The sequence below is a fragment of the Patella vulgata genome, chromosome 6, assembly GCF_932274485.2.
Source record: "Patella vulgata chromosome 6, xgPatVulg1.2, whole genome shotgun sequence".
Lineage (NCBI taxonomy): Eukaryota > Metazoa > Mollusca > Gastropoda > Patellidae > Patella > Patella vulgata.
In genome coordinates this window covers 71,093,336-71,109,093 of record NC_065884.2, presented here as the reverse complement: position 1 = coordinate 71,109,093, position 15,758 = coordinate 71,093,336, and the positions used below count along the sequence as shown (strand labels likewise).

General features: G+C 37.8%; 1 protein-coding gene and 1 long non-coding RNA gene across 3 annotated transcripts; both read left to right on the top strand.

The window, feature by feature from the left end:
- Positions 1 to 284: 284 nt before the first annotated feature.
- LOC126825535 (chondroitin proteoglycan 2) lies at positions 285 to 3,352 on the top strand. Its single transcript, XM_050555190.2, has 4 exons — positions 285 to 358; positions 1,516 to 1,660; positions 2,256 to 2,401; positions 3,219 to 3,352. Exons 1-4 carry the CDS (start codon positions 316 to 318, stop codon positions 3,305 to 3,307), a joined length of 423 nt encoding a protein of 140 aa, XP_050411147.1. The 5' UTR covers positions 285 to 315; the 3' UTR covers positions 3,308 to 3,352.
- Positions 3,353 to 10,184: 6,832 nt separating this feature from the next.
- Positions 10,185 to 13,179, top strand: LOC130013181 (uncharacterized). 2 transcript variants are annotated; one of them, XR_008788537.1, is made up of 3 exons: positions 10,185 to 10,267; positions 11,487 to 11,631; positions 13,040 to 13,179. It is a non-coding gene; the product is annotated as an uncharacterized LOC130013181 (long non-coding RNA). The 2 variants fall into 2 exon arrangements; XR_008788536.1 differs by lacking the exon at positions 10,185 to 10,267 and adding an exon at positions 10,334 to 10,353.
- Positions 13,180 to 15,758: the final 2,579 nt, after the last annotated feature.

Below are 15,758 nucleotides of genomic sequence, written 5' to 3'. Positions count from 1 at the left end.
ATATGTTAGTCCCGAAATGACCTAGTTTGTGTCGAATGATATTGGTTAAACTATAGGTAGACTCGTGGAAATGACCAAACCTGTTTAAATAAACCAGTGTTCCCTCTACGTTGAAGTTTGGGTTATTAACACGATCATACATAAGTGGGTTTTCAATGATGACGTCTTCATTTTTTTTTCTACTTCTATTTGGCACATTTATAAGCAGACAAACAATGTGTATTTATTTTTTTATCTGATGATACAGTATTTAAAGGATAAAAGATATTACTTGGTGACCAGAAGGAAATATAGTTTGTGATATAAAATACCAATATGAAGTGTTTACTATTGTTAATAACTTGTTTCACCGCTACAGGTAAGTTGCAGGTTACCGCAGGAGCCACGGTAGGATGTTGGCTCGCTGACCCGAAGGTCCGGACTTCGCTCCTGGTATCGGCCAAGAAAGTTTATCGGGATTTTCCAGCGTGGCCCCCCTTTGTCAGTGGTACAGGACAGAGGGCCTTGCAATACGTCCGTCACATAGGGTATTTCATAAAGAGCATTTTATTTATTAAGGCTAGCTCAATTTTTGCCAAGGTCGCTGAGATGTAAATAAGGTTAGGGCACGTGATTGTTGGCGAGATTGTAGGTTAGGGTTAGGGTAAGCATTGGGGCTAGGACCAAGATTGGGGTTAGGGTTGGGATTAGCACTAGCCCTGTTTACATCTCGTGAACTATGACGAAAAATTGAGCTGGCCTTGTCATTTAACACTAACCTGTTGAAACGGTTTTGGGAAGCGCCGTTGCTCGGTAGTATGTAAGGCACTGGTTCACTAGCCCTGGGATTGTCAAGCGTGGTTTTCCTTGTAAGTGGTGCAGGGCCTTGGGCCTGACAAGGACAGCTTTTGGTCGTCCGGGCGAGGCGGAAAACTGAGGTACACATGGACGTGGACGTAATCGAACCTTTGACAGTTGAAATTCGATATAAGAGCAGGCTCAAGTGTCGCTGTCCGGGCCAAAGTTCCGTCATTAGCCCAACCGGTGCAGAACAGTGGGACGTGAAAACCAATTTCATTTCAGATTTCAGGAAATCCCCGTCATCATTAGCCGAGTCGGAGTAGTAGGACGTTAAACCCCATTTCATTTCAGGAAAAGGTATTCACTTTACCTACTATCTATTTTAAGGTTTCGTTGTTCTAAGTAAGACAAGGACATATCTAGATATATTATTGTTCTGTTGGTGTTTTATTGTTCTGGTAAGGAATCTTTCCATAAGGATGTGGGTTTTTATTGATAGAGTATCCTTTTGATCTAAGCCAAACTATGAGAGTTAACGTCCACTTGACACAAACTAGGAGGCACCCGTTAAATCACCCAAACCCCGTGGGCATTATAGACTAACGAGTGGTGCAGGAAGGATGGTCTGGTACAGACAGCCAAATGAAATAACGCGTGGTACAGGAAGAAGGATCTGTACTAGGTATAGAGTTATATATTACATAATGCGTGTTTAATACGTTTATTATCTTATAGTTCTAGGTTTTAATTGTACTGGTCAAGACGATGGAATCTATGAAATTGGTTGCAAGTCTTTTGTAAGATGTAAAGATGGCGACGGTGAAACTGTTGAATGTGAAGTAGGACTCGTCTTTAATCCAGAGATTGGAGACTGCGACGAGTAAGTCATATGGCTAATAAATTATTTATTTATAAGATTTTGTGGTCTTTTAGAAAACGGGGGTGGGGGTGTAATCATGTATGTATTTTATAATCATGGAATGTTGATCGAAAAGAAATTACGTGAGTTTTTTGCGTGGTTCCCCTTGTCGGTGGTTCAGCACAGACGAACTGACAAAGACCTATAGTTGAACAGTTGTTTCTCACCTTCAGTGGGAGCCGCCATGGCTTAGTGTGTAAGACGCTGGCTCTGTAATCTTCAATGGGAGCCGCCGTGGCTCAGCGTGTAAGACGTTGGCTTGGTAACCAGGAGATATTGAGTTCGATCCCGGTGTTGTCCGAGAAAGCACCTGAGAACTTACCTTCATGGAAATCCGTGTAACCATGGTTCTGGATCGTTTGATGTTTCCTTATGATATACATAAAATCAATCGCTATTATTTATAGACATTTTTAAAAAATATATTATTCATAGAAATATACAAATATTAGTTCAGATCAATCGCTATTATAATTATTTATAGAAATATATAAAAAATTATTTCAGATCAATCACTGTTGTAATTATTGATAGACATGTACAAAAAATATTTCAGTGAAAATAACGTAGAACCACCTTGTGGAAATTGGATAGACTGTTCAAACATCCCGGACGGCAAATATCCTGACTACGATCAAGCCTGTACGTCTTATTATACGTGTCAAAGTGGAGAATTCTTCGGTCATAACTACTGTCCTGAAGGTACGTAGTTTTTTCTTAAAGACATTTGGTCTCTCTCTAAACCATTTAGGATCATAGACTCGTAGAGCCTAGTCTTTTGGAATCGGTAATTCCAACTCTGCGGATGAAACCAGACATGATCATGTAGCTGTATTCTATTTGCATAATATGTGCTTTTAAAGTCATGGGGGGGGGGGGGGGATGGCTGGATGGTTAGCGTGCGCGCGCTGTATCATAAAGTCTGTCATTGAGTCGACTGGCGTGGTTTCGAATCCCCGGTTGTACGTGACAAGGAGTAGAGTCGCCAGTCCAACCTCGTGGGTTTTCTCCGGGTCCTCCGGTTTCCTCCCACTGCTAAAGACCCCTATGCGCAAGCGAATTATTGAAATAAAATTAAACCATATGTTAGTCCCGAAATGACCTAGTTTATGTCGAGTGGACGTTAAACCCCATTTCTCTCTCACTCTCTCTTTTAAATCACAAGGAGTCTTAAGTAGCCCAGAGAGGTTGATGGTCTGGCAATGAAGGGCGTCTAATCGTTCGGATGGGACGATATACTGGGGTCCACTCCCATGCAGACACAAACTAGGTTATTTCGGAACTAACACATGGTTCAATATTATTTCAATAATTCTCTTCCGCGTAGGGGTATTTAGCAGTTGGAGGAAACCGGAGGTTAGACAGTCGATCCTTGCCACGTAGAAGCTGTAATTTGATAGAACGTAGGCTAAAAGATAAAAATTGCCGTCATAACATACTGCATGGAGTATACCCGCCTTCAGGGCTAATGTTCCATGTCCATTTGCATTGGTTAAACCATATACTATTTATATTCCAGGTCTGGTATTCAACGAAGAAACTGATAATTGTGACTACAAACATGCTGTTTATGAACCATGTGGTCTGGTACCTCGTCCAGAGAAATAATCATTCATTATTTGTTATTGTATGTAATAAACCTGTCTAATCCAACCGACTATTTGTTTTTGTATGTAAAACAAATCCGTCTAATCACCCACTATTTGTTATTGTATGTAATATGACCGTCTAATCACCCAATATTTGTTATTGTGTGTAATAAGACCGTCTAATCACCCACTGTATGTAATAAGACCGTCTAATCCACCCTCTATTTGTTATTGTATGTAATACGAACACCCACTATTTGTTATTGTGTGTAATAAGACCGTCCAATCACTCACTGTATGTAATAAGACCGTCTAATCCACCCACTATTTGTTATTGTATGTAATACGAAAGTCTAATCACTCATTATTTGTTATTATATGTAATAACACCGTCTAATCACCCACTATTTGTTAGTGTATGTAATTCACCCACTTTTTGTTATTGTATGTCTAATCACCCACTATTCGTTATTTTATGTAATGAGATCGTCTACTTGTTATTGTATGTAATAAGAATGTCTTATGTTATCATGTAAAGCCCGGCCCATACCGCTACGACTACACACAACCCGACAGGACGCAGCGTCTTGGGCAGTTGTAAAAAAAAGTCGGGTCGCGTTTTTACTTGACTTGCCTACGACGGTACCAGTCCACACAGGCCCGACTCTCACAGATTATGCGTCGTGAGTTACGCCACTTCCCTCTAGCGAGTGATTCCAAAAGTAAACCGGAAGCATAAAAGTGACATTATATTTTCCCGGGAAAACAAGGAGCACATGAACTGCACAGTCACATGACTAAATGCTACTCTCTGATTGGCTAAACAACAGTAAGACAATTGATCCTGTCGTGTGAGTGTCCACACAAACACGATGGGTTACGACTGCATCCAACTGCAGTACATCCGACTACGACTGAACATGCTCAGTCGGACCGATGGGCCACGACGCGACGGAAATCGATTGAATCGTGGTCGTGGGACTGTCCACACTGCACTGATTATCTGAGACAAGACGTTGCGTTGAAAATGAAATGAAATGGGGTTTAACGTCCTACTGTTCTTCTCCGAGATGGGCTAATAAAGGCGGACATACGCCATAGAGTGTGCTATGAGGGAAATTTGCCCGGACAGCGGCACTACCGCCTACTCTTATATCGAATTCCAAGAGATCTTTCACGTTCACGCCAATGTGTACACGGGCCCTCCGTCCTACATTACTGACAAGGGGGAACCACACTGGGAAAACTTTATGAACTTTCTCGGCAAATGCAGGGATAGAAAACCCGCCCCCCTGGCTAGCGAGCCAGCTTCTTACCCACTTAGCCACTGTGGTCGCCAACACATAAAAGGAGAGAGGTGGGGGGGGAGGGGGAGAGAGTGAGAGAGACGAGGTTAACGTCCACTCGATACAAACTAGTCCATTTCAGGACTAACATATGGTTCAATTTTTTTTTCAATAATTCGCTTGCGCGTAGGGGTCTGTAGCAGTTGGAGTAAACTGGAAGACTCGGAGAGAACCCACGAGGTTGGAAAGGCGACCCTATTCTTTATCGTGTACAACCGGGGTATCGAAACCACGCCAGTTGACTCAATGGCAGACCTTATGATATAACGCGCTCGCGCTAACCACTAGACACTGTTTCATGTCAGTCCTGCATCACTAAAAAGGGGGAACTCCACCGATGAACAAGCAGCAATCAGCCTCTCATAGGGTGACCCACCATAAATAAATATCTCCAAATATCTCGACAATTACGCCACAATATTTATATATATGCCAAGCCTCAAATCAGTTTCACACAATTATAGTCACTAAATAAACGATCATGTTGTACTTAATAAGCTATGACCATTAATCATCTATAAATAATAGACTGAAAACTGGTTCCAAGTTGCGTCCATAACATCCAGACACTTTTGAGTAAAAGATAGGTTACGTGCCCTTGTTTTGAAATTAGTCTCGCTTAACCAGTCTATCGACCATTCTACGTCTGATTGACAGGTCGGGATAATCAAGACTACTTTTTTACGAAACATAACAGAAAGCTAGAACAAGAAATTGAATTTAGAAATAAGCACTTTAGACAACTCAACAATTGTTTTAAGAAACTTGTAAAAGTAAAATGAAACTATTGCTAGTATCATGTTCCTGCTAAAGAAAGTGATTCAGAGATAGTATTTGTACTAAACCAAAAGATGCCGCTCTTAACGGTACAGTTAATGATAAAGCAATTTAAAAAATAAAACAAACGTAATTACTAAAGCTGCTGTAATAACCAAGAAGCTAAATTTTACTGCTATTCAAAATCGTCAATAATAGATTTTTTACGGCTGTAATAGTTGATATATTTGTAGAGAATTGCACGTGCCATGGCTATTTATCGACTCAAAGCGAGTGCGGGGTAGTCAGAAATCAGTTCGAGACACGCAACTGAAGCGTGCACATTTAGCCGTGTCGAGACCAACTTTCTGTAAAGTGCACGGGTCATCCTATTTCACTTATTGTTTTTCTTTGGTCGAGACAGGTGACAATTCAGGTTGAAGTATCTATTACTTGTTTGCCACTTTTATAACATGGTCATGATAAATAATACTTCGCTAACACAGTTTGATAAAAGATTAATTATATGTCTATACGATTTAGATAAAGAGCTGGTCGTTCCCATGCTATCAATCTAACTAAAATACAGATCTATATTTCGTTTCGTTTTTTCTTATACTTTTAATGGCCTCTACTACATGAAGATCTGACCAGTTGTAGTGGAAGGTCGCGTCAGGGTCATACGAGCGGCTTTCGACTCTATGACGTCAGACATTGATTAATCAATCAGCGTTGACGTTCCTAATGGTGCACAACACGCCAAGAATTCATTGGCTAATTCCTCGCATCAAGCAGAACGCGTGAATGATAACAACTCCTCCAGGCCCTAGAGTTGTAAAGACAAGTAAAATGAAATTTTGAACTATAAAAAAAACCGAACGAAGTATGATCTGTGTTTTAATCAGATTGGGGAGAAATTGTGGCCTGGCCGCGTTTCTAACCAAGTCTACGTGTACACGGGACCATGATTCTTGTGCTATCAGAACGACTGGAAGCTGTTCCTGGCCAGGTTCACGGACAAAGTAGAGTCAACCTCGGGATCTTCTAGTTAGTGAATTAGCGCCTTATTGAACCACCTCAAATGATGATATAAATCTGTATTTTAATCAGATTGAAATTTTCCCATAACATACTTCACGGATTGTGCCCCTCCACCTTGTTATACCTTTTATACTTTTTCTTCGATCTACCATTAAGCCTCTATGGCTTGTTGACCACCTTTATTACTTCTAGCATTGATAGGTTTGCGCATGTTGAGGAACAATAAGAAGATAAACCCGTTTTCATTGTACTGTAAACTGATCTTCTGATCTATTTAAAAATGCAGTGAAGTCGCGTACGTAACACAGTCGGAAGTAGGGTCTATCTGATTACATGTTACATCTTATGTATTGTGAGAGAGAGAGAAATGGGGGTTTAACGTCCACTCGACACAAACCAGGTCATTTCGGGACTAACATATGGTTTAATTTTATTTACATAATTCGCTTGCGCGTAGGGGTCTTTAGCAGTGGGAGGAAACCGGAGGACCCGGAGAAAACCCACGAGGTTGGACAGGCGACCCTACTCCTTGCCACGTACAACCGGGGATTCGAAACCACGCCAGTCGACTCAATGACAGACTTTATGATACAGCGCGCGCACGCTAACCATTCAGCCATCCAACCCCCCCCCCCTTTTGTATTGTAGACAAAATAAATCGATAATGCACGCGTACGTAACACAATCTGAACGTGAGTCCATTCGATTACATGTTACATTTTATGTATTGTGTAGATACAATAAAAAAAGATAATACCCTACTTTTCATTCTGCCTTTTTACTGTAAATAAATCAGAAGCATAACGAAGACAATTTATACTACGTATTAACAATCGACTTTAAAACTGACATATATTTTACACGCACGTTTATAATAAGTAATATTACTTGGTTACGTTTTTGTATTCGACATCAAAGAGTTATTTATTGTCAACAGAAAACGATCGAGTTCACAAATTATTCTGTTTGAAGGCAGTGGCGACCCTCGCATGACAATTTATTATAGATGAGATATTTGATATACAGATTGCTGTAAATCAAAGATCATTTTGGACCTGATTTTGTAGGTGGTAGAGGGGTTGGATGGCCGAATGGTTAGCACATGCGTGCTGTATCATAAAGTCTGTCATTGAGTCAACTGGCGTAGTTTCGAATCCCCGGTTGTACGTAACAAGGAGTAGTGTCGCCTGTCCAACCTCGTGGGTTTTCTCCGGGTTCTCCGTTTCCTCCCACTGCTAAAGACCCCTACGCGCAAGCGAATTATTGAAATAAAATTAAAAACCATATGTTAGTCCCGAAATGACATAGTTTGTGTCGAGTGGACGTTAAACCCCATTTCTCTCTCTCGCCCTCTCTTGTAGGTGGTATACAAAAAATAGGATTGTGTTTTTATTGTCTGTGAAATGGTTGTTATTTATACAGTCATAAAGTAATGGGGAATGATAATTAATAAAGTAATTGTAATGATTACCTATAATGGTAATGAAATTAATGGAACTGTCAAAATGTAATTGAATCAGCCGCGGTGCCGAGGAGAGGGTGTAATTTCAGAGATGTTCAGTCATGGTACACAGGATCACGCCCAGATTTCACAATCATTTTCAGACTTAAAGATACATTATGGGAGATAATATAAAGAGATGGCAGTTCTCGCTATAATAGTTAAAAACTAGATAGTGTAAAGGTAATTTGCTGAAAATTTCAGTCAAATTGATCCACTATGAGCCGAGAAAGAAGCAGGTGAAATTTTTGCATAGTCTCGGTCATCATTACTAAAATCATTAATATAAACAGCATAGTCTCGATTATCCACTTTTTCTGATTTAATTATCAATAGCCGTTAGCGACATATAGGAATCTAATCCAGCCAACATCGAAGGCTAGCCTTGACATCGAGAGTTTATTATGGACTGGATAAGTTAATTAATGTCTAATTGATAATTTAGATAACATTTCAGGCCTAAAGAAAGACTTGTAATAAGCAGATTTTGCTCTTGCATAATGCACGTTTAAGTTAAGACTTTACTCAAAATTGTTCGTCTTATTTAACTAAAATATTGCCCTTTATAAAACATTTGTTGTGTTAATGTATCAAATTGCCTACACAAATAAGAAAATGTGGGCAAAGTATTGTGTTTCTGGATCAAATACATTTCTCATAAACAGTGATTGAAAGTTGAGTAAATTCTTAATTTACTGAGAATGCTTTGTGAACTCTTGGACTAATCAAGGCAAAAAGTGTTTGGACTATCCTAACGTCCACTCGACACAAACTAGGTCATTTCGGGACTAACATATGGTTTTTAATTTTATTTCAATAATTCGCTTGCGCGTAGGGGTCTTTAACAGTGTGAAGAAACCGGAGGACCCGGAGAAAACCCATGAGGTTGGACAGGCGAACCTTCGCCTTGTCACGTACGACCGGGGATTCGAAACCACGCCAGTTGACTCAATGACAGGCCTTATGATACAGCGCGCACGTGCTAACCATTCGCCATCCAACCTCCCGCAAATATCCCTCCACAGTCAAGAACACCCTACTCGCAAATACCTATTAAGGTAAAACACAAAAAATATCAGTCTATTGCTGCCAATTTATTCAGTTACTAAGAAGGAACAATTGTATCGTGTAAACAGTCGTCCAATATGTTGCATCCGACGGTTGTATGGATTGGTTGTATCGTGTAAACGCCCCCTTAATGACGTAGTAAACGTTAAGTGGACGTTAAATCATCTAGACATGATCAATCTACTAAACCTACTAAATTGATTCACCATACATTTGATCATTAAAGGGGCTAACCCTCTAACTCAATATTTTCCATAATATTCGAAATTAAAAACCCAAATTATAATTCAATATTGGTTCATTTCAATCAATGTTGGTGTTGTTATTTTTTCCGTGAAACTACAGGACCCTAATATCCAATATTTAAGACACAATTGACATTGTATACCCTATGGTTTCGGGTGCCACTTTGTAATGAACAAATAAAAACATATCTCACAACACAATGCGGAAGTAATTAGTAAAGGCTAATTCACAAAGGATAAAATAATACAATCTTTAAGTGGCATTTAGCGATCGGAAACACATTAACAGAACACAGTTTTTATGGGATACAATCACTAGTTTTATTCTAAAAGCACGTTTCGACAAGTATCCTCTTATCGTTATCAAGCACAATAACGATAATAGGATACTTGTCGAAACGTCGTGCTTTTAGAATAAAACTAGTGATTGTATCCCATAAAAACTGTGTTCTGTTGACAAAATAATAATTTAAAGAACGTATAGAATGCATTAATAAGGCGTAAACGACTGCCTTTCAATTTGAAATTGAATATAAATCCCTCGTTTCATTAATATGTCTATTTTAAGGATCCAACGAATAGAGCCATATACCCTTTAATTACACATAGCATCGAATATTCCTTGGAAGTAAGCATAATCTCGCGCGTGTCAAATGGAGTCGATGATATTGGTTAAATGACTCGTGGAATTGACCAACTGCTGTTCAAATAAACCAGTGTTCGCTCTACGTTGACCAACTGCTGTTTAAATAAACCGGTGTTCGCTCTACGTTCAAGTTTGGTTGTTAACACGTTCATACCTTAAGTGGGGTTTCAACGATGACGTTTTAATTTTTTCTACTTCTATATGGCATATTTATAATCAAACAAACAATGTGTTTATTTTTTTACCTGATGATACAGTATTTAAAGGATAAGAGATATTATCTGGTGACCAGAGGGAAATATAGTTTGATAGTTTGTGATATAATATACCAATATGAAGTCTTTACTGTTGTTAATAACTTGCTTCACCGTTACAGGTAAGTTACTTACTGTTGTTAATAACTTGCTTCAAAGTTACAGGTAAGTGATTTACTGTTGTTAATAACTTGCTTCACCGTTACAGGTAAGTTACTTACTGTTGATTATAACTTGTTTCACCGTTACAGGTTAACATAGGAGCCACGGTAGGACGCTGGCTCGCTGACCTGAAGGTCCGGGATTCGAACCTTATGTCGGACAGGAAGTTTATCGGGATTGTCCGGCGTGTTTCCTCCTTGTCACGGGTACAGGACATAGGATCTGACAAGGGACAAGGAAAGGATGTTCGGATGGACAAGCAACTTAAATGATAATGTGGCAGTTGGAATTCGATATAAGAGTAGGCCGTAGCGCCGATGTAGAATTTACCTCATAGTACACTGTATGGCGTATGCCCGCCTTAATTAGCGTTTAGGAACAGAGCCGCAGGATGTTATGTCCCTATCTAATTTAGAGGTTAACGTGATTACAATTTGCAATTCGTTAGTTACGTGAAGGCCTCAAATTTGTCGTGGCTATTTCATTAAAGGTACACTCCGCACCCAGCGGTTTGCAATTCGTAAACTATCCGTGAACCCCTCAAATACGTCATGGCATGGGCTGGACCGTCGTACCCCAACGGTTTGCAATGTGCAATTCGCTAGCTACGAGAACCCCTTTAATTCGTCATATTGTATTTCACAAAGAGTATACCCCCCCCCCCCCCGTCTTACCCACGCTGTTAGAGCACCAGATTCTGAACTAGAAATGAAATGGGGTTTAACGTCCTACTTTCTAGACTAGAATGTCCCGGGTTTGAATCCCGGGATGGGCTGTGCAGTAGTGACTTTTCAAGCGTTCTAATGTCGTCCACATGGGGTAACGTCCACTCGACACAAAATAGGACGCATCCGTTTAAACCACTAAACCATCCAGCCTAATGATGGCTGAATATAAAATCCGTCGCTGTTTACATTGTAGACATACTGTCACCAAGAGCCAGGGAATAAATGAACAGGAATAGAGCTGTTAGCTACAGGGTGCTTAAATGGTGTTGTGGATCCGCAGTTGCGCAGTGAGAAAGGTGCCGACTTACTATTCCTTGGGTTTGCAAGGTGTTACCCTTTTGTCAGTGGTGCGCAGACAGGAGGGCCTAGTACGGACATACAAACAAAATATCTGTACTAGGTATAGTTATCTATTACATTATAATTGTTCAATATTTGTATTATCTTGCAGTTCTGGGTTTTGATTGCGCTAATCAAGACGATGGAATCTATGAAATCGGTTGCAAGTCCTTTGTAAGATGTAAAGATGGCGAAGGTGAAACTGTTGAATGTGAAGAAGGATTTGTCTTTAATCCAGAGATTGAAGATTGTGATGAGTAAGTCATATGGCTAATAAATTATTTGTTTATCAGATTTTGTGGTCTTTTTAGAAAACAATGGGGGGGGGGGACGGGGGTGTAATCATGAATTCGAAATAAGAGTAGGCACAATTTCCTTTATAGCACACTGTATGGCGTAAACCCGTCTTCGGAACAGAAAAGTAGTACTTCAAACCCCATTTCATTCATCACCTTTAGTTTTATATCTAATGACATACAACCGGTTTTAGACAAGTTATTTCCCCTGAATCATAAATCGGTTTCAGAACATTTGTCTCTCTAATAATTTCGGTTACAGGAACATGAACGTAATACACTTTAGACAGAATAGTTAGTTACAACTTAATGTTATTTTGACATAATGCCCACGATACAAACACCTGTCAAATTAGCTTTACGGAAGTCCGTTACGGAAGTCCGTTAAGTCCCGGATCGTTTTATGTTTCCTTATCTTCTGTATCAGACCAATCGCTAATATTTATAGAAAAATATAAAACTTATATTTATAGAAATATACAAAACTATATTATTTACAGAAATAAACAAAATGTTATTTATAGAAATATGCAAAACTTATTATTTATAGAAATAGACAAAAAATATATATATTTACATAAATATACAAAATATATTATTTCAAGAAATATAAAAAAAAATACTATTTATAGAAATATACAAAAAAGATTATTTATAGAAATATACAAAAAAGATTATTTATAGAAATATACAAAAAAGATTATTTATAGAAATATACAAACAGATTATTTACAGAAATATGCAAAAATATTATTTACAGAAATATGCAAAAATATTATTTACAGAAATATACAAAAATATTATTTACAGGAATATACAAAAATATTATTTACAGAAATATACATAATATTATTTATACAAAAATATTATTTACGGGAATATACAACAATATTATTTACAGAAATATACAAAATTTATTATTTACAAAAATATACACGGATTATTATGTTCAAAAGCATATAAAAATATTATTTATAGAAATATCCAAAATATATTATTTATAGAAATATACAAAATATTATTTATAGAAATATACAAAATATATTATTTACAGAAATATACAAATATATTATTTACAGAAATATACAAATATATTATTTACAGAAATATACAAATATATTGTTTACAGAAATATAAAAAATAGTATTTACAGGAATATACAACAATATTATTTACAGAAATATACATAATATTATTTACAGAAATATGCAAAAAATAGTATTTAAAGGAATATACAACAATATTATTTCTTGAAATATACAAAAATATTATTGAAAAAATGTTTTTTACAGAAATATACAAAACAATTTTTTTTTTATAGAAATATACAAACAATATTATTTATTGAAATATACAATTTGTATTTTAGTGAAACTAACGTAGGACCACCTTGTGGAGATTGGATAGATTGTTCAAACATACCGGACGGCAAATATCCTGATTACGATCAAGCCTGTACGTCTTATTATACATGTCAAAATGGAGAATTCTTCGGTCATAATTACTGTCCTCCTGGTACGTATTTTTTTTTTCTTAAAGACTTTTGGTCTCTAAAACCATTTAGGACCATATAGAGCCTAGTCTTTTGGAATTTGTAAGGTGCAAATCCTATGTATTTAACCTTTAAAGATAACGGAGCTCTATTTTATTGTCTAAATTAATTAGGGGGGGGGGAGGGTAGGTAGCCGAATGATGTGTCAATGAGTAGGATCGCCTGTACAGCTTCGTGGGTTTTCTCCGCGTGTCTACCGATTTCCTCCCACCGCTACAAAAACACCCTGAAATTGTTTCGCCGTTGTCAGGGATGCACGACGTAGGGTCAATAAGAGTAGGCCGTTGTGGAGATGTACAGGCAAAATTTCCCTCATAGCACACTGTACGGCGTATGTTGGTCTTCATTAGCCCAATCGAAGGAGAAAAGTGGGATGCGAAACGCAATTTCATATCATTTTTCATTGAATGACGTATTTCCGTTTTCATTCATTAAACCCTATACTACTATTGGTCGCATACTAAACTTGGGCTGTCTGTCTACAGATAGCTCGTTAAACCCGATACTACAATTGATCGCATACTAAACTTAGGCTTACTGTCTACCATTAACTCGGCTTGAGACCAGACACTAAGCTAGTTGACCGACATGTTAAAAGTCCTAAATCAAAAACGCTAAGTATACTTCGAAAATTTTGAGAAGTATTTATTCTACCTCCATTTAATGAAATTAAATAGGTTTATTTAGTCTTTGTGTGTATGCCGCATAAAAAACTCCAACAATATACTAATTTTTTGATATGGCGGCCATTTAGGACAGAGATTTATTCTCGAAGTATGAATTAGATGGATCTCTGTGTGAAGAATGTTATTGATCTATATTCCAGGTCTTGTATTTAATGAAGAATCTGGTATCTGTGACTGGAAAAATAATGTTTATGTACCATGTGGTGTATTGCCTCGTCCACCGACAAATAAGAATGTCTAATCCGTCGACTATTTGTTATTGTATGTAATAAGAATGTCTAATCCACCCACTATTTGTTATGGTATGTAATAAGAATGTCTAATCCACCCACTATTTGTTATGGTATGTAATAAGAATGTCTAATCCACCCACTATTTGTTATTGCGTGTTATAAGATCGTCTAATCCACCGACTATTTGTTATTTTATGTCTAATCCACCGACTATTTGTTATTTTATGTCTAATCCACCGACTATTTGCTATTGTATGTAATAAGATCGTCTATTTGTTATTGTATGTCTAATCCACCGACTATTTGTTATTTTATGTCTAATCCACCGACTATTTGCTATTGTATGTAATAATATCGTCTATTTGTTATTGTATGTCTAATCCACTGACTATTTGTTATTGTATGTTATACGACGATTAGACTTAAATACTTAGCACCCTATCCACTAATCCCATATCTACTTCTGTTTTAAATCCAATCTGATTAAAACACAGATCCTATTTCGTTTCGTTTTTTATAGTTCAAAATTCCGTTTTACTTGTCTTTACTACACTAGGACCCGGAAGAGTTGTTATATAACCCGCGTTCTGGATAACCCGCCAATGAAACGGTCCGTTACGGCGAGTTTTTGGCGTGGGGTGCACGGAACTGTAGGTAACCCACTAGAAACATCAACGCTGATTGATTAATCAAATGTCTGACGCAAACTTCCACTACAACCGACCAGATCTTTATGTAGTAGAGGCCATTGAAAGTACAAAACAACGAAACGAAATATAGATCTGTATTTTAATGCGATTGTTTTAAATCAGGAGATTTACCCAAATGCTGAACATCAAATAATTATAAAACACTGAACTTTGTGTTATCTTTGTTTGTTTAAAATCTCACAATGAAATATTTCTATAAATAAAAAAACAACAACCTTATCTCCTGTAGCATCCATAATTTCTTTCATAAACCCATTTGCGTGAATGTAAATAATCTAATGAACCACGTGACAGACGGAAAGCAATAGGAGTGTTCACGGATATATCCGTTTAAGGGAATACTCGATTCAGCATTCCGGAATTGAATTCTATCTTTCGGGTTACAAGGTATGCGCGGATTGAATCAGAAAATAAGCCAAGAAACCACGACATCTGAAAAATAGTCACTAGTATTGGGACTGACAGAACTGTGACGGGAATAACAGTACCGTGTCGCTCAGTTGTAATTCCGTTAATTAGCAACGTTCTGGGTCTATGATCGAGACTCCAATGTCGCAACATTGATAATGTACATATATCACTATGACTTCTTTCAGTCTATTGTTGACCCCCCTCAAATAAACGATACCCATATGTGACCGCAGCAGCATTAATAACGTGCAGATATACTGAAAGTGTAAAATACATACGAAATGAAATGTGGTTTAATGGCCTTCTTTACAGCACCAAACGGGCTATTGAAGACGGACATACGCAGAGCGGCGTTGCCTGAATATTCTTCACGAGAATTCCAACTGTCAACGATTATACTAAGTGCACGTAAAAGTGTACATAGGGCCTTAGTTTTTGACCCTCCAAAGAACTAGATACTGTTTGTTGCCAGTCCTGAAAAGGTAGAACAACGCTG